The 19,495-nt window shown below is 50.3% G+C and overlaps 1 protein-coding gene across 1 annotated transcript in view; it reads right to left on the reverse strand.

Annotated features, from left to right (window-relative positions):
* Positions 1 to 19,495, reverse strand: part of sardh (sarcosine dehydrogenase) — a 342,235-nt gene that overhangs the window by 162,054 nt on the left and 160,686 nt on the right. Inside the window, exons 5-7 of the mRNA XM_068012002.1 lie at positions 17,681 to 17,804; positions 16,216 to 16,316; positions 481 to 585 (exon numbers count right to left, since the gene is read on the reverse strand). Coding sequence (XP_067868103.1) covers positions 481 to 585; positions 16,216 to 16,316; positions 17,681 to 17,804 — 330 coding nt within the window. The remainder of the gene's footprint in view (positions 1 to 480; positions 586 to 16,215; positions 16,317 to 17,680; positions 17,805 to 19,495) is intronic.

The raw sequence follows: 19,495 nt of genomic DNA on the forward strand, positions 1-19,495 counted from the left end.
AAGTGACCTCCTTATTCTTCCTATCAAAATGTACCAGCTCACAATTACTATATTGACAATCTACAAGTTTATTAATGTCTTGCTGTATTTTGTCCCGCAACCCTGGCACAATTTGCTGTTAACCACAAATTTTGAAATTTTATGTCCATTTCCCGAGTCCATGTCATTAATGCGAATTGTGAACAACAGTTGTCCCAGCACTGATCAACGTGGAATTCCACTTTCCACCTTTTGCTGGTCTGAGTAGCTAACCTTAACCCCGACTTTGTTTTCTGTTTTGTAAACCACTTGTTTTCCATTCAGCTACTTATCCCTGATTCCACACATTCCGACAATAAGCTCCTCCCACACCCCATGTACACAATGGCAAAAGTTGGGAATGACATCCTCGTTGTGTGTGTCCACAGTGCCCTATATGTCCTCATCCTGCCCAACTCCCAGCTTATTTCCAGCTCAACTTTCTCACCACTAGATTCTCACCTCTTCCCAGAAGTTCGGGTTTGGCTCATATCCGCCAACAGACAAGGCATCGCCTTGGAGTCGGAGATACACCGATGTGTCATGATCTCGAACATTTGGCATATTCTAGGAGCGAAAGCAAAAGAAAAAATGTGCTTGGTACATAAACTACCAACACAGAGTAAAGCTCCCTCTACACTGTCCCCATCAAACACTCCCAGGACAGGGACAGCACGGGGGTTAGATACAGAGTAAAGCTTCCTCTACACTGTCCCCATCAAACACTCCCAGGACAGGTACAGCACAGGGTTAGATACAGAGTAAAGCTCCCTCTTTCATTGCAGCAGCTTTTTCGGGAGCAGAGTGCGAGCAAGTGAGCAGCTGGGAAGGTCAGTTTGAAAGAAAACTTAATTTCCTTTTGTTTTCGGCGGAGGCCAGGGGGCTGCTGGGTAAGTAAAACACTATACATTTGGGCGGTTTAAAATAACTTTCCTTTCATTGCAGCAGCTTTTTCGGGAGCAGAGTGCGAGCGAGTGAGCAGCTGGGAAGGTCAGTTTGAAAGTAAACTTAATTTCCTTTTGTTTTCGGCGGAGGCCAGGGGGCTGCTGGGTAAGTAAAACACTATATATTTGGGCGGTTTCTGAACCCGAGACACCACACTTGTAGTGTCTCCCACCCGCCCTCCTCCTCTAACCAAAAAAAAAGGACTCGGTGGGGTATTTATAAGGTAAGGCTTTTTCTATTTCTCTGGTTTTATCGTGATTGGTAAAAACTTTTCGTTCCTTTTTCATTTAACTAAGTTAAGCTTAAGATTAAAAATGGCAGGAGATCTCAGACCCGTGTCATGCTCCTCTTGCTCAATGTGGGAGCTCAGGGACATGGCTGATGTCCCTGACTCCTTCACGTGCAGGAAGTGTGTCCAGCTGCAGCTCTTGTTAGACCGCATGACGGCTCTCGAGCTGCGGATGGACTCACTTTGGAGCATGCGCGATGCTGAGGAGGTCGTGGATAGCACGTTTAGTGAATTGGTCACACCGCAGATTAGGATTTCTGAGGGAGAAAGGGAATGGGTGACCAAAAGGCAGAGAAAGAGCAGGAAGGCAGCGCAGGAGTCCCCTGCGGTCATCTCCCTCCAAAACAAGTATACCGTTTTGGATACTGTTGAGGGAGATGGCTCACCAGGGGAAGGCAGCAGTAGCCAGGTTCATGGCACCGTGGCTGGCTCTGCTGTTCAGAAGGGCGGGAAAAAGAGTGGAAGGTCTATAGTCGTAGGGGATTCGATTGTAAGGGGAGTAGATAGGCGGTTCTGTGGTCGAAAACGAGGCTCCCGAATGGTATGTTGCCTCCCAGGTGCACAGTTCAGGGATGTCTCAGATCGGCTGCAGAACATTCTGAAGGGGGAGGGTGAACAGCCAGTTGTCGTTGTGCACATAGGCACCAATGATATAGGTAAAAAACGGGATGAGGTCCAACAAGCAGAGTTTAGGGAGTTAGGAGCCAAGTTAAAAAGTAGGACCTCAGAGGTAGTAATCTCAGGATTGCTACCAGTGCCACGTGATAGTCAGAGTAAAAATGAAAGAATAGTCAGGATGAATGCGTGGCTTGAGAGATGGTGCAGGAAGGAGGGGTTCAGATTTTTGGGACATTGGGACCGGTTCTGGGGGAGGTGGGACTATTACAAATTGGACGGTCTACACCTGGGGCTGACTGGAACCAATGTCCTTGGGGGTGCTTTTGCTAACGCTGTTGGGGAGGGTTTAAACTAATGTGGCAGGGGGATGGGATCCAAATGAGGAGGTCAGTTGACAGTAAGGAGGTAGTAACAAAAGCCTGTAAGGAACTAGATAATGAAGTCAGTGTGACTAAGGGGAAGAGCAGGCAGGGAGCAGATGATGAATGTAAAGGGACTGGTGGTCTGAGGTGCATTTGTTTTAATGCAAGAAGTGTAGTAGGTAAGGCAGATGAACTTAGGGCTTGGATTAGTACCTGGGAGTATGATGTTATTGCTATTACTGAGACTTGGTTGAGGGAAGGGCATGATTGGCAACTAAATATCCCAGGATATCGATGCTTCAGGCGGGATAGAGAGGGAGGTAAAAGGGGTGGAGGAGTTGCATTACTGGTCAAAGAGGATATCACAGCTGTGCTGAAGGAGGGCACTATGGAGGACTCGAGCAGTGAGGCAATATGGACAGAACTCAGAAATAGGAAGGGTGCGGTAACAATGTTGGGGCTGTACTACAGGCCTCCCAACAGCGAGCGTGAGATAGAGGTACAAATATGTAAACAGATTATGGAAAGATGTAGGAGCAACAGGGTGGTGGTGATAGGAGATTTTAATTTTCCCAACATTGACTGGGATTCACTTAGTGTTAGAGGTCTAGATGGAGCAGAATTTGTAAGGAGCATCCAGGAGGGTTTTCTAGAGCAGTATGTAAATAGTCCAACTCGGGAAGGGGCCATACTGGACCTGGTGTTGGGGAATGAGCCCGGCCAGGTGTTTGAAGTTTCAGTAGGGGACTACTTTGGGAATAGTGATCACAATTCCGTAAGTTTTAGAATACTCATGGACAAAGACCAGAGTGGTCCTAAAGGAAGAGTGCTAAATTGGGGGAAGGCCAACTATACCAAAATTCGGCAGGAGCTGGGGAATGTAGATTGGGAGCAGCTGTTTGAAGGTAAATCCACATGTGATATGTGGGAGGCTTTTAAAGAGAGGTTGATTAGCGTGCAGGAGAGACATGTTCCTGTGAAAATGAGGGATAGAAATGGCAAGATTAGGGAACCATGGATGACAGGTGAAATCGTGAGACTAGCTAAGAGGAAAAAGGAAGCATACATAAGGTCTAGGTGGCTGATGAAAGACGAAGCTTTGAAAGAATATCGGGAATGTAGGACCAATCTGAAACGAGGAATTAAGAGGGCTAAAAGGGGTCATGAAATATCTTTAGCAAACAGGGTTAAAGAAAATCCCAAAGCCTTTTATTCATATATAAGGAGAAAGAGGGTAACTAGAGAAAGGATTGGCCCACTCAAGGACAAAGGAGGAATGTTATGCTTGGACTTAGAGAAAATGGGTGAGATTCTATACGAGTACTTTGCATCGGTATTCACCGAGGAGAGGGACATGACGGATGTTGAGGTTAGGAACAGATGTTTGATTACACTAGGTCAAGTCGGCATAAGGAGGGAGGAAGTGTTGGGTATTCGGAAGGGCATTCAGGTGGACAAGTCCCCAGGTCCGGATGGGATCTATCCCAGGTTAATGTGGGAAGCGAGAGAGGAAATAGCTGGGGCTTTAACAGATATCTTTGCAGCATCCTTAAACACGGGTGAGGTCCCGGAGGACTGAAGAATTGCTAATGTTGTCCCCTTGTTTAAGAAGGGTAGCAGGGATAATCCAGGTAATTATAGACCGGTGAGCCTGACGTCAGTGGTAGGGAAGCTGCTGGAGAAGATACTGCGGGATAAGATCTATTCCCATTTGGAAGAAAATGGGCTTATCAGTGATAGGCAACATGGTTTTGTGCAGGGAAGGTCATGTCTTACCAACTTAATAGAATTCTTTGAGGAAGTGACAAAGTTGATTGATGAGGGAAGGGCTGTCGATGTCATATACATGGACTTCAGTAAGGCGTTTGATAAGGTTCCCCATGGCAGGCTGATGGAGAAAGTGAAGGCACATGGGGTCCAGGGTGTACTAGCTAGATGGATAAAGAACTGGCTGGGCAACAGGAGACAGAGAGTAGCAGTAGAAGGGAGTTTCTCAAAATGGAGACGTGTGACCAGTGGTGTTCCACAGGGATCCGTGCTGGGACCACTGTTGTTTGTGATATACATTAATGATTTGGAGGAAAGTATAGGTGGACTGATTAGCAAGTTTGTAGACGACACTAAGATTGGTGGAGTAGCAGATAGTGAAGGGGACTGTCAGAGAATACAGCAGAATATAGATAGACTGGAGAGTTGGGCAGAGAAATGGCAGATGGAGTTCAATCAGGGCAAATGCGAGGTGATGCATTTTGGAAGATCAAATTCAAGAGTGAACTATACAGTAAATGGAAAAGTCCTGGGGAAAATTGATGTCCAGAGAGATTTGGGTGTTCAGGTCCACTGTTCCCTGAAGGTGGCAACGCAGGTAAATAGAGTGGTCAAGAAGGCATACGGCATGCTTTCCTTCATCGGACGGGGTATTGAGTACAAGGGTTGGCAGGTCATGTTACAGTTGTATAAAACTTTGGTTCGGCCACATTTGGAATACTGCGTGCAGTTCTGGTCGCCACATTACCAAAAGGATGTAGATGCTTTGGAGAGGGTGCAGAGGAGGTTCACCAGGATGTTGCCTGGTATGGAGGGCGCTAGCTATGAAGAGAGGTTGAGCAGATTCGGATTATTTTCATTAGAAAGAGGGAGGTTGAGGGGGGACCTGATTGAGGTGTACAAAATCATGAGAGGTATAGACAGGGTGGAATGCAAGAGGCTTTTTCCCAGAGTGGGGGATTCAATTACTAGAGGACACGAGTTCAAAGTGAAAGGGGAAAAGTTTAGGGGGGATATGCGTGGAAAGTTCTTTACGCAGAGGGTGGTGGGTGCCTGGAACGCGTTGCCAGTGGAGGTGGTAGATGCGGGCACGATTGCGTCTTTTAAGATGTATCTAGACAGATACATGAATGGGCAGGAAGAAAAGAGATACAGGACCTTAGAAAATAGGCGACATGTTTAGATAGAGGATCTGGATCGGCGCAGGCTTGGAGGGCCGAAGGGCCTGTTCCTGTGCTGTAATTATCTTTGTTCTTTGTTCTACACTGTCCCCATCAAACACTCCCAGGACAGGTACAGCACAGGGTTAGATACAGAGTAAAGCTCCCTCTGCACTGTCCCCATCAAACACTCCCAGGGACAGATACAGCACAGGGTTAGAAAAAAAAACTGGGATTGGCTGGGCAATTTGGAGCACTTCCTGCCAGCAATCAGGGGGAGCAGCTGCACCTGTGCTGCAGCAACTGGAGAGAGGAGACTGGAGAAAGGTGAATACAGAGTGGAGAGAAACCATCAAGGAAGGCTGCAATTGTTTTGGAGAGGTGGGTGTCAGGGCACCTGAGAGACTCTTAAGTTTGAACTGTTTGGGGGAGGGAGAAGAGGCCTGAAGACTCAGGGGTGGGGCAGCCAAATCCAGTCGGGGGCCCCTGTATTTGTATTGGTGCTTGCACACAGGGAGCTCCCTCCCCACCCCAACTGCCTGCTCGGGACAGCTGGAGTTGCCCGGGTGAAGACTGTCTTGTTAAAATCAGAAGAGGAGAGTACCGGGCGGCTCCAGCCATCCCGGGCGAAGAAGCCTCCCCCAACTGGAAGACAACAAACAGTTTTGGACTAATTTTGATAAAGGTGCTCCAACTGGCAGTTGGATCAAACATCCTTTTCAGCCTTTCTCTCCCTTCCTCCAATCAGTCGCCTCAGTCACCTATCCTCCCCTTTTCCTTCACCATCCTACCCCATCCTCCTCTACTCCCACTCCACTTTGTTTAAAGTTTGCTTTTTTTAAAATTGTGTAAATTTGTTTTGTTTCTTGGGGGTGGACGTAGCTCTGCGACCCCATGGCAAGCCCTCCTTCGCTGGTGGCGGGGCCTTCCCGTACATATGCTGCTGCGGCTGCTGCAGCTGCACCTGATGCCCCGTCACCGTTTGCTTTATTAACATCGAAGCATGGGGTCAAGAGCTACATCCACCCAAACATGACTATAGAGGCATGTGTGAAAGCAATGGCCGAGGTTGTCGGCCCTTCGGCCATTGTTGTAGCCTCTAAAATGTACGGGAAGGCAGTGTTTTTCCTGAAGACCGAGCGGGCGGTGCCCCGGCTCTGAACAAGGGGCTCACCGTGGGCGGGACCTTTCTGCCAGTGGACCCCCTGGAGGCCACTGCACAAAGGGTCATTTTATCTAATGTCCCGCCCTTCATCCCTGGTGAGCTCCTCCTTCCCCACCTGCACCATCTGGGGGGAGGTAAAGACGGGGCTCACCCCAGTCCCGCTCGGTCTTCGGGAGAACAGCCTCCGACACGTGTATTCCTTCCACCGCCAGTTATTCATGCAGCTGGCATGGGAGGAGGTTACAGAGGGCCACTTTAATGTAGAATTCCAGGGGACGGCCTACCGCGTCTTCTGGACCTTGGACGGGGTGCGGCGCCATGTCTGTAAGGGGGTGGGGCATGTTCGTAAGAACTGCCCCAACCTCCCGGCTGCCAACTCCAACTCAGCGGCCCAGGGTGACGACGCTGCACCTCCTCCCATCCCCCCTACACCACCACCAGATACCATTCAGTCGGTACCGGAGGCTGTGGTTTTCACGGCCTCCGGCAGGGAGAGGGGTGACCGTCCAAGTGGAAGGAAGGGGCGGAGGAGAAATAAACATCGAGAGGCGCGTCCCCTGGACAGCGTGACAGTACCCATGTCTGAGCTCAGCACAAAGCCCGATCTCGGGAAGTCAACTTGCCCCAGGACTGGGCTCAGGCCCAGGGTGAATAAAAAAAAAGAGTGCAGAGGTGGAGGTCTCTGAGCCTCCGCACCCAACTGGGAAAAAGAGGAGAAGGCACCCCTCCACAGAGGTAACAAGGGGCCCTGAGGCGCAGGGCCCATCTGTTGGAGGGGAGCTGTCTCCTGTTTCGGGTCCCCAGGTTTCCCCTACCACCACCGCCAAGGCGACAAAGTCCAGACAGGAGCACCCTATTCCTCAGGATGGAGGGGAGGGGAAGGCCCCGGTACATGAGGCCCCTCCTGAAGGAGTAAGTGGGATCCTGCTTGTGGTGGGGGAGCCTGGGGACGCCGCCCATTCTGCCACTGCTACTGGGTCGGGTGCCCCGAGTGAAGGGGAGGGCGAGGCCCCAGAGGGTTGGCCCTCCCAGCCAGAATCCACTCCCAACCAGGAGACACCCGACCCGGTTATAACTGAGAATGCTGCCCCATCTGCTGGGCCTGTAGGTGCTGGCGGAGCGGGAGATGGCCTCCTCTCTCTGCCTATGGTCTCGGCTACAGCTGGATTTCCAGAGTCGGGAATTTCCGTCTCCCCTGGAGCGTTCATTGGTCTGGGGACGGAGGTGGAGGGGGGTCCTGAACCGCTGGCGCCCACAGGCTCCAGTTTCACAGTAGAACCCAGAGAGGACTCCTCCGCCATCGATCCTGGGGATGGGATCGTGACGGAGGCGGGACCAGCTGGCGCGGCCGAGACGTCCGCCCCACAGTGTGTGGTGGGTGTGTCGGCCGCTGGCGGTGACGACCCGGAGGAAGATGGGGATTTGGTGTGGCGCACGGAGGATGACCTGGATTCCATCGCCAGTGAGGTGGTGGAGTCCCTCGTGCCTCCCACCGAGTCTCCTCTCATCCCCACGGCGGAACTCCGGGATTTCCTCGCGGCTTGCAGGGGTTGCCGTGATAAAGTTCAGCTGGCCCTCGGCCGTTGGTCAAGTCTGGCACTGATCATCCAGTCCGTCCGTGCCGCCCTTAAGAAAGTGGGCAAGGGCGTGGGTGTGAAACTAGTTGAGAGGCACCGATTTAATGCATTCCTCAATGGGTTGCTGGGGGAGTGGAAGGCCAGGTGCACTTCCACTCCCTCCTCACAGTGAGATGTTGGTGACAGGTTTTAAGTACCTTTGACATGAAGACAACCATAGCCAGCCTCAACATCAACGGCAGCAGGGGGTCTCAACGCAGATTTCACAATCTCTCAGTCCTCAGGGAAGGGAGATACACGGTGAGCTTTCTGCAGGAAATCCACACCGTTCCGGGAGACGATGCCACCTGGCTCCTGGAGTGGCAGGGTGGGGTCTACATGAGTCACCTCACCCCTATTTCTAGTGGGGTGGCTATCTTGTTGGCCCCGACTTTTCAGCCAGAGATCTTGGGGGTCAAGGAGCTAGTGCCGGGTAGCGTGCCGCTCCACTTTGTGAACGTGTACGCGCCCAGACCCAGCACGTTGCAAGCGCGCTTCTTTGAAGAAGTGTCCGCTCTCTTGAGCTCCAACGATAGCGGCGAGTGCATCATCCTCGGGAGGGATTTTAACTGCACCCTCGAGGTGGGGGAATCGCTCCGGTCCCCAGTGCGGCCAAGCGTCGGTGGAGAAGTTGAGGGAATTGATCAGCTCCCTTAACTTGGTGGACGTCTGGCGGAATCTCCATTCCAACTCCAGCGCCTTCACATGGAGGTCTGGAGGAGGAGGGTCCCGATTTGACCGCCTCTACATTTTGCAGGTGGAAGTCTCCCGCGTCTCGGCGGCCTCCATGTGGCTGGTGCCGTGCTCGGACCACCGTCTGGTGTGGGCGGAGTTCACTCCACTCCGCTCCGCACGCGGGCGGGGTCCCCGTACTGGCACTTTAACAATCGGCTGCTGGAGGACAAGTGATTTCGGCACTCGTTCTGTCGATTCTGGGCCGACTGGAGAAGGAAGCAGGGGGGCTTCCCCTCCTTGAGGCTATGGTGGGATGTGGGCAAGACTCACATCCGCGTCTTCTGTCAGGAGTACGCGAAGGGGTCGACCAAGAGGCGGGAAGCCGAGATCAGGTGCCTAGAGAGGGAGGTGCTCAACGTGAAGTCCCGCCTCGGTCATGCTGTCGCGGACCCGGCCCTGCAGATGTACAAAGAGAAGAAGGGCGCGCTGAGGGACCTGCAGCTCATAGGGTCCCGAGGCGCGTACGTGAGGTCGCGGATCCAGATCCTGGAAGATTGGGACCGCTACTCACCCTTCTTCTACTCGCTGGAAAAATGGCGGGGGGTCCGTAAGCAGCTCGTTGAGCTGCTGGCCAACGACGGATCCTCCATCACGGATCCGGAGGGAATAGGCCCCCTGGTCCGTACCCATTACAGTGCGTTGCTCTCTCCGGATCCGTCCAGTGAGGACGCGAGTTTTGTTGGAGAACCAGCTGAAGGTCAGCCCAGAGGGCGCCAAAGGATCGGAGGCTCCCTCCACCAGCTCTCGAGGGTTAAATCTCCGGGGCTGGACGGGCTGACCGTGGAGTTCCTCAGGGCGTTCTGGGACGTCCTGGGGGACAACTGCGCACGGGTCCTGGGGGAAAGCCTGGTGACCGAGGAAATGCCCCTCTCGTGGCGCAGGGCGGTCATCGTCCTGCTGCCGAAGAAGGGTGATCTCCACTTGCTGAAAAACTGGCATCCAGTCTCCCTCCTCAGCACAGATTATAAGATCTTTGCCGGGGCTATGTCTACCCGCCTGGGCTCCGTGCTGGCCCACATGATCCACCCCGACCAGTCCAACATGGTCCCGCGTCAGTCCATCTCGGACAACATCCACCTGGTCCGGGACCTGATCCATCTTTCCCAGAGGACTGGTCTGTCAGTCGCCTTTCTCTCCCTTGATCAGGACAAGGCGTTCAACAGGGTGGATCAGAAATATCTTTTCGGTCTCTGCGCGCATTCGGACTCGGGCCGCATTTTGTGGCCCGGGTCCGACTTTTATACGTGGTGGCAAAGTATCTGGTCAAAGTTAACGGGCCCTTGATGGCGCCCCTTCGCTTTGGGAGAGGACTACCTCAGGGATGCCCCATGTCCGGCCAATTGTATGCCATCTGCGTGGAGCCATTGCTGTGCCTGTTTCGCAGGAGGTTGATGGGATTGGCTCTGCGTGTGCCGGCCCTGTGGGTCTTCCTCTCGGCTTACGCCGATGACGTGCTCCTCATGGTCACAGATCCCGTTGACTTGCGGAGGATGCGCGACTGCAGCAGACCTTTTCTGCCACGTACTCTGCAAGGATCAATTGGGAGAAATGTTCCAGACTCCTGGTGGGTCAGTGGCGGGTGGACTCTCTACCGGAGGAGAGAACACCTTTTGCGTGAAGCACCACGCACCTCCTCATAATCATGGGTGATCTTAATATGCATATAGACTGGATTAATCAAATTGGCAAGAGTAGCGCGAGGGAGAGTTCATTGAATGTATTAGAGATTGTTTTTTGGAGCAATATGTTGTGGAACCCACCAGGGAGCAGGCTATTCTAGATTTGGTGTTGTGTAATGAGGTGGGATTAATTAATGATCTCACTGTTAAGAATCCTCTAGGGAAGAGTGATCATAGCATGCTAGAATTTCAAATTCAGTTTTAGGGTGAGAAACACTAGTCCCACAATGGCGTTCTGGAGTTAAACAAAGGTAATTATATAGGCATGAGGACAGATTTGGCCCTAGTGGACTGGGCAGGAAGACTAAAAGGTAGGACAGTTGATGAGCAGCGGCAGATGTTTAAGGAGATATTCAATTCCTCCCACCTAAAATATATTCCAGAGAGGAAGAAAGATTGTAAGAGGTGGAAAAACATCCCTGGCTAAGCAAGGAAGTTAAGGATAACCTAGACAAAAACGAAGGCATACCATATTGCAAAAGCCAGTGGCAGACTGGAAGATTGGGAAACTTTTAAAGGGTTACTAAAAAGGTAATAAAAAGAGCAAAGGTAAATTATGAAATAAAACTAGCGCTAAATATAAAAACAGATAGCAAAAGCTTCTATAAGTATATAAAAGGGAAGAGAGTAGCTAAAGTGAATGTTGGTCCCTTGGAGGATGAGACTGGGGAGTTAATAGTGGGGAACACAGAAATGGCGGAGACACTAAATCAGCATTTTGCTTCAGTTTTCACGGTGGAGGACACTAGTACCATCCCAATAGTAACAGGTAATGCGGAGGTGATAGAAAGGGGGCAATTTAGAACAATCATCACTAGGGAAAAAGTACTGAGCAAACTATTGGAGTTGAAGGCAGACAAGTCCCCAGGGCCTGATGGCCTACATCCTAGGGTCTTAAAGGAAGTGGCAGCGGAGATAGTGGATCCATTGGTTATAATATTCCAAAATCCCCTGGATACAGGAAAGGTTCCAGTGGATTGGAAAAACGCTAACATAATGCCCTTATTCAAAAAAGGGAGGGAGGCAGAAAGTAGGAAACTATAGAACAGTTAGTTTAACATCTGTCGTTGTGAAATTGTTAGACTCCATCAGAGTCAGCATGCTAGAGCTCTTCGAAGATGTAACAAGTAAAGTGGATAATGGGGATCCTGTAGATGTAGTATATCTGGACTTCCAGAAGGCATTTGATAAGGTGCTGCACAAAATGTTAATACACAAGGTAAGATCACATGGGGTTAGGGGCAATTAGGGTCCTCACTGTCCACTGGAGTAGTACCAGATGATTGGAGGGTGGCAAATGTTATTCCCTTGTTCAAGAAAGGGAATAGGGATAACCCTGGGAATTACAGACCAGTCAGTCTTACGTCGGTGGTGGGCAAATTATTGGAGAGGATTCTGAGAGACAGGATTTATGATTATTTGGAAAAGCATAGTTTGATTAGAGATAGTCAGCATGGCTTTGTGAGGGGCAGGTCATGCCTCAAAAGCCTTATTGAATTCTTTGAGGATGTGACAAAACACATTGATGAAGGAACAGCAGTAGATGTGGTGTATATGGATTTTAGCAAGGCGTTTGATCAGGTTCCCCATGGTAGGCTCATTCAGAAAGTAAGGAGGCATGGGATACAGGGAAATTTGGCTGTCTGGATACAGAATTGGCTGGCCCATAGAAGTCAGAGGGTGGTAGTAGATGGAAAGTATTCAGCATGGAGCTCGGTGACCAGTGGTGTTCCACAAGGATCTGTTCTGGGACCTCTGCTCTTTGTGATTTTTATAAATGACTTGGATGAGGAAGTGGAAGGCTGGGTTAGTAAGTTTGCCGATGACACAAAGGTTGCTGGAGTTGTGGATAGTATGGAGGGCCGTTGTAGGTTGCAACGGGACATTGACAGGATGCAGAGCTGGGCTGAGAAGTGGCAGATGGAGTTCAACCTGGAAAAGTGTGAAGTGATTCATTTTGGAAGGTCGAATTTGAATGCGGAATACAGGCTTAAAGACAGGATTTTTGGCAGTGTGGAGGAACAGAGGGATCTTGGGGTCCATGTCCATAGATCCCTCAAAGATGCCACCCAAGTTGATAGGGTTGTTAAGAAGGCGTATGGGGTGTTGGCTTTCATTAACAGGGGGATTGCGTTTAAGAGCCACGAGGTTATGCTGCAGCTCTATAAAGCCCTGGTTAGACCACACTTGGAATATTGTGTTCAGTTCTGGTCACCTCATTATAGGAAGGATGTGGAAGCTTTAGAGAGGGTGCAGAGGAGATTTACCAGGATGCTGCCTGGACTGGAGGGCATGTCTTATGAAGAAAGGTTGAGGGAGCTAGGGCTTTTCTCATTGGAGCAAAGAAGGATGAGAGGTGACTTGATAGAGGTGTACAAGATGATGAGAGGCATAGATAGAGTGGATAGTCAGAGACTTTTTCCCCAGGGTGGAAAGGGCTGTCACCAGGGGGCATAATTTTAAGGTGATTGGAGGAAGGTTTCGGGGAGATGTCAGAGGTAGGTTCTTTACACAGAGAGTGGTGGGTGCGTGGAATGCACTGCCAGCGGTGGTAGTAGAAGCAGATACATTAGGGACATTTAAGCGGCTCTTGGATAGGTTCATGGATGATAGTAGAATGAAGGGTAGGTAGTTAGTTTGATCTTCGAGTAGGTTAAAAGTTCGGCACAACATCGTGGGCCGAAGGGCCTGTGCTGTGCTGTACTGTTCTATGTTCTATGAGCTTGGACAGAGGATTGGCTAACCAACAGAAAATAGAGAGTCGAGATAAATGGGTCTTTTTCTGGTTGGCAAGATGTAACTAGTGGGGTGCCACAGGGTTCGGTCCTCGGGCCCCAACTATTTACAATCTATATTAATGACTTGGATGCAGGGATAGAAGGTACTATAGCAAAATTTACAGATGACACTAAAATAGGTGGGATAGTAAATTGCAATAAAGAAATATGAAATTTACAAATGGATATGGATAAGTTAGGTGAATGGGCCAAAATTTGGCAGTTGGAGTTTAACGTGGATAAGTGTGAGGTTATCCATTTTGGTAGGAAGAATAGAAAGGCAAATTATCTAAATGGAGAGAAACTTCAGAATGCTTTGGTGCAGAGGGATCTGGGTGTCCTCGTGCATGAATCGCAGAAAACTAGGTTGCAGGTACAGCAGGTAATAAGGAAGGCAAATGGAATTTTGACATTTATTGCTAAAGGAAGAGAGTATAAAAGTAGGGAAGTGTTGCTGCAACTGTACAAGGCATTAATGAGACTGCACCTGGAGTATTGCGTACAGTTTTGGTTCCCTTACTTGAGGAGGGATGTAGTTGCATTGGAGGCAGTTCAGAGGAGGTTCACTAGATTGATTCCAAGGATGAGGGGTTTGTCTTATAAAGAGAGATTGAGCAGTTTAGGCCTTTCTTCTCTGGGGTTTAGAAGAATGAGAGGAGATCTAATTGAGGTATACAAGATGATTAAAGGGATTGACAAAGTAGACAGAGAGAGGATGTTTCCTCTTGTGGGGCAATCTAGAACGAGAGGTCATAGTTTTAGGATAAGGGGTAGCAGATTTAAAACAGAGATGAGGAGAAATTACTTCTCTCAAAGGGTCGTGAGTCTGTGGAATTCACTACCCCAGAGTGCGGTGGATGCCGGGACATTGAGTAAATTTAAAGGAGGAGATAGACAGATTTTTAATTAGTAATGTGTTGAATGGTTATGGAGAACGGGCAGGAACGTGGAGTTGAGGCCAAGATGAGATCAGCCATGATTGTATTGAATGGCGGAGCAGGCTCGAGGGGCTGATTTGCCTACTCCTGCTCCTAGTTCTTATATTCTTATGTTCTACCTGGGAGACCACCTTAGCCCCACTGAGGGAGCCCGGCCGGCACACTGGCAGGAGTTGGAGGTGAAAGTCACCAGTGGGCTGGGGCGCTGGACAGGACTGCTCCGAGTGCTTTCCTACAGGGGCCGAGCGCTGGTCATAAACCAACTGGTGGCCTCCATGCTGTGGTATCGGTTGGTCACTTTGGCCACACCCCCTACATTTGCCACTAAGATCCAGAAGAAGCTCTTCGATTTCTTCTGGGGCAAGAGGAAACGTTGGGTCTCAGCCGCAGTCCTGAGTCTCCCGATCGAGGAGGGCGGCCAGTCGCTGGTGCGCATCCGCACCCAGGCTGCGACTCTCCGCCTTCGGACCCTGCAGAGATACCTGTATGTTGAGCGTCCTCCCAGATGGTGTGCGCTGGCGACGTATTTTTTCTGCCGGGGCACTGCCTTCAAGACGATACGCGGCTTCCGGCAGAGATTGTTAGCAGTGTCTCTCTGAGGGAGTTGCCTGTCTTTTACTGGGATCTATTCAGTGTCTGGAACGTGGTTGCCTCCAGTCAGGGCACTCACTCGCCAGCAGAGGAGAGCACCTCGGCTGTCCAGGTGGCCAGCTTCGGGGACAGACCGACGGGCGGAGGAGTAGCCGAAGCCTCCGGGACGCCCCTCACTGCGGGTGATAAGGGGGCTCGGGAGCACTCGCGGTCCGTGTCGCCATTTGGCGGCGAGGGGAAACCCCGGTGGAGGTTTCTCTACGCAGGAGTCCTCCCCCTTTGCTATCGGGGACCTGGGGTGGAGGGTGTTGCACAGGGCAGTCCCATGCAATAGACCTTTAAGTAGGTTCACGGACTCCCAGGCCGCCTGTACTTTCTGCGGCCTGGAGGAGTCCGTGTTCCATGTATGTATGGAGTGTGCGAGGTTGCAGCCCCTCTTTGAGTATTTGAAGGGGCTGCTCCTCAAGTTCTGGCTGCACTTCAGTCCCACGCTCCTGATCTTTGGGCACCCGGAGCGGAGGGGCGTGGGCCGGGAGGAGGATCCCCTCGTCGGTCTGCTCCTGGGCCTGGCCAAGGTGGCAATTCACAGGTCCAGGCTGCGGGCCGTCGGGGGGTCCGTCCTCCCCGATTGCCTGCCCCTCTTCCGCGGTTATGTTCGTGCCCGGGTGTCCCTGGAGAAGGAGCATGCGGTGTCTGCCGGTACGCTTGAGGCCTTCCGCGACCGGTGGGCACCGCAAGGACTGGAGTGCATCGTCGACACCGAGAATGGCATTTTAATTTGAGTTTTTGAATTATTAATCTGTTTTTAATAGTTATTTTAAAATGTATATAAAGGGGTTAGATACAGAAAAAAGCTCCTTCTACATTCTCTCTTCAGTATCCAAGGGTTCTCAGTGGGATTAATGAGTTGATGCTGAATTGAGTGCCATGAACATTCCTACCGGGAACTCCAGGAATCTGGAGGTCGGGTGCTGCAGTGACTGTGTTTCAGTGCCCTCAGTGAGGGAGGGGTGACGGATAACTGTAGTGCCAGAGTGCATTCCTGCATCACAACAGTGACTACACATCTAAAGTACTTCATTGGCTGTAAAGTGGTTTGGGACATTCTGAGTGGTGAAAGGCCCTGGAGAAGTGCAAGTTTTTTTCTGTGAGGGAGGGGTACCAGGAAACCACTGTGCCGATGCTCGAATTACTGTCCAGCGACACCTGCTGCAAAGTATTTAGATGTCGGGTCAGGACAGAGTCTGATTGGCTGTGATGCCCTCCACAGTCAAATAGCCTATGATGCCACATGAAGAATGGTCGATCGATGAGAAATTGAATGCCAAGGGAGCCCATACCCCAGAGGAAGTCAGTGCCTTCATTTGGAGGAAAGCAGGGATGAAACCTGGTTGTGTTCCGAAAGGGACGGGTCAGGCTGCAGCATTTACATACATTCAGACCAGAGCTTCAGCTGGATTCTATCACAGTCAAACAATCAGAGCACAAAATAAATACTAAAACAAAACCACGGGATGACTCAGCCCGTGCTCCCGGTCCCACTCCTAGCACCTACCTGAATTCCTTCAATCCTCTCCGTTACCACATATGCATGGCGCAAGGCGATGAGTGGGACATTGACTCCTGCCATGACCCCCAGCGCCTGAGCCCAGACACCTGAACAGAACAGAGTGAGTCAACAACATCAGCACACAACAATCCTGGTAAACACTGCTCTCTGCTGCTCATACTGCACTGGTGCTGTGACTAACATCTCTCCTTGATTCTAATCTGAGGGGTTTAAATCGTGGAAGCTTTGGGCAGTAACGGCAAAAGGAGAGAGAAATATATCGAGATTACAACACAGAAACAGGCCATTCAGCCCATTCAATCCATGTCGCATTTAGCCTTCACACGAGCCAACAGATTATTTCCAGTAACTCACCTTGCACCCACCTCCCTTTAACCCCGTTTCCGTCATACTGTCAAATCCAATTCAGCATTTTAACATTGTCGAGGATGTCCTGCAGTCTCGCACCATTATATTGCAGCATCAGCCACAGCATCATATAATCCAGGCCAGTCCTTGCAGTGCTGCACTGCGGGAGCGCCGCACTGTCGGAGGGTCAGTACTGAGGGAGCGCCGCACTGTCGGAGGGTCAGTACTGCGGGAGCGCCGCACTGTCGGAGGGGCAGTACGAGGGAGCGCCGCACTGTCAGAGGGGCAGTACGAGGGAGCGCCGCACTGTCAGAGGGGCAGTACGAGGGAGCGCCGCACTGTCAGAGGGGCAGTACGAGGGAGCGCCGCACTGTCAGAGGGGCAGTACGAGGGAGCGCCGCACTGTCAGAGGGGCAGTACGAGGGAGCGCCGCACTGTCAGAGGGGCAGTACGAGGGAGCGCCGCACTGTCAGAGGGGCAGTACGAGGGAGCGCCGCACTGTCAGAGGGGCAGTACGAGGGAGCGCCGCACTGTCAGAGGGGCAGTACGAGGGAGCGCCGCACTGTCAGAGGGGCAGTACGAGGGAGCGCCGCACTGTCAGAGGTGCCATCTTTCAGTTGAGATATTAAACTGAGGTCCCATCATGGATGTTAATGAATCCATCCCATTAATCAAAGAGCATAAAGGTGTCCTGACTATCATTCCCTTCTCAAATAATGCCGCCAAAACATATTAACTGATTACTTACCTCAGTGGTACCTGTGGGATCTTGCTGTGCACAAACTGGCTGCCAATTTTCCCTACATTACCACAGTGAAACACTTCAGAAGTACTTCATTGGGTGTGTAGTGCTTTGGGACATGCTGAGGATGTGATAATGTGAGATATAAACACAAGTTCTATCCATACTATGAACCAATGATGCAGAGATTGGGAAACCCCATCTTAACGGCAAATCGGGAGAACTGTGGGATCCACTCTATTCCCATTCCATCACAACACAACACTGGCATGCAGAAACCATATCCCATGTTAATAAGCTGAGCACATTCACAACTGACTCCATCTCTGAACAGCAAACCTGCTGTTCATCATGTCTCACCTGCACAGTTAATCGCACAAGCTGTCTGTATTGTTCCATAATCTGTCTCGACACCACTGACACGCCTCATTCCATAATCATCCACCTTCACCTGGATCCCTGTCACTGGACAATTCTCAACCACCTAATAAAAGGAAAAAAAACTGTCTAAGTAACAGTGTGTGCCAAAACCTGACCTCTGACTCCTCCCAAATGACCCCTGACCCAACATCTGAGTCCCCAGGTGTCAGGCCCCTAATGCTGCCACATTCCAGGGTGGAGATCTGCATCAGTCCAGGGGCAAAGTCGAGCATTCTGGTGCCTAACTGACCATCACTTCACATGATAGGACAGGTAAGTGAGAGTCTCTGATACAAACAGCAGAGTATTTAGAGGAAAAAACACCGCAGGTACCGCAGAACCACAGAGGTTTACAGCACAGGAACAGGCCATTCAGCCCTCAAGCCTCCTCTGCCATTCTTTTAGATTATGGCTTATCTGTATCTTAATTTCATCTACCTGCTTTTGCTCCAAATCCCTCAATACTCTGAGTCAACAAAATTCTGTTAATCTCAGTCTCTTTGTTCTGATTCCCACACCAGAGGAAACAGTTTCTGTGCATCTGTCCTACCAAATCCCTCAATCATTGTTAAAGGCCTCGAGTAGATTCCCCCGTCACATCGTCTAGGCTATCACAGTCATCCTTACTGTTTCCCAAAACTCCCATATATGTCATCAATAAATTTTGACAGTGTGATTCGTGTTCCCAGGTCCAGCTCATCGAGAATACAGATGGTGCCAACGTTGACCCCTGGGGTTCATCATTTCCAACCCTTGTCCAAACCGACGACATCTATCTCCCTGACACTCTGATTCCAGTCCAACTTTCTCTCCAAGCTGCTACATTTCCTCTTTTACATAAGAATATAAGAAATAGGAACAAGAGTAGGCCACTCGGCCCCTCGAGCCTGCTCTGCCATTCAATAAGATCATGGCTGATCTGATTGTGGCCTTAACTCCACTTTCCTAATGTTCCTCATAACCTTCGACTCCCTTGTCGATCAAATCTCTGTCTAACTCAGGCTTGAACATATTCAATGCTCCAGCCTCTACTGCACTCTTGGGAAGAGAATTCCAAAGATTAATGATCCTTAGAGAAAAAATTTCTCCACATCTCCATCTTAAATAGGAGACCTCTTGTTTTGAAACTGGTTCTTGATTCCCCCAAACGGGGGAACATCCTCTCAGCATCCACCCTGTTAAGCCCCCTCAGAATCTTACAGGTTTCAATAAGATCACCTCTTATTCTTCTAAACTCCAATGAGTATAGGCCCAACCTGCTCCACCTTTCCTCATAAGACAACCCCTTCATCCCAGGAATCAGCCTAGTGAACCTTCTCTGAACTGCTTCCAATGCAAATACATCCCTCCTTAAGTAAAGAGCAGAAACTGTCCACAGTACTCTCAGTGCAGTCTCACCAATGCCCTGTACAGATGTAGCAAGACTTCCCTATTTTTATACTCCATCCCCCTTCCAATAAAGGACAACATTCCATTTGCCTTCCTAATTACTTGCTGTTCCTGCAAGCTGACGTTTTGTGATTCATGTACCAGGACACCCAGATCCCTCTGTACCGCAGCATTCTGCAGTCTCTCTCCATTTAAATAATATTTTGTTTTTTTAATCTTCCTACCAAAGTGAATAACCTCACAGTTTCCCAATTATACTCCATCTGCCAAATTTTTTGCCTATTCACTTAACCGATCTGTATCCCTTTTGCAAACCCTGTATTTACTAAATGCCTGAATTATTTTCCATGAGACAACCCAGCAAAC

This window comes from Heterodontus francisci, chromosome 32, assembly GCF_036365525.1.
Source record: "Heterodontus francisci isolate sHetFra1 chromosome 32, sHetFra1.hap1, whole genome shotgun sequence".
Taxonomy (NCBI): Eukaryota; Metazoa; Chordata; class Chondrichthyes; order Heterodontiformes; family Heterodontidae; genus Heterodontus; species Heterodontus francisci.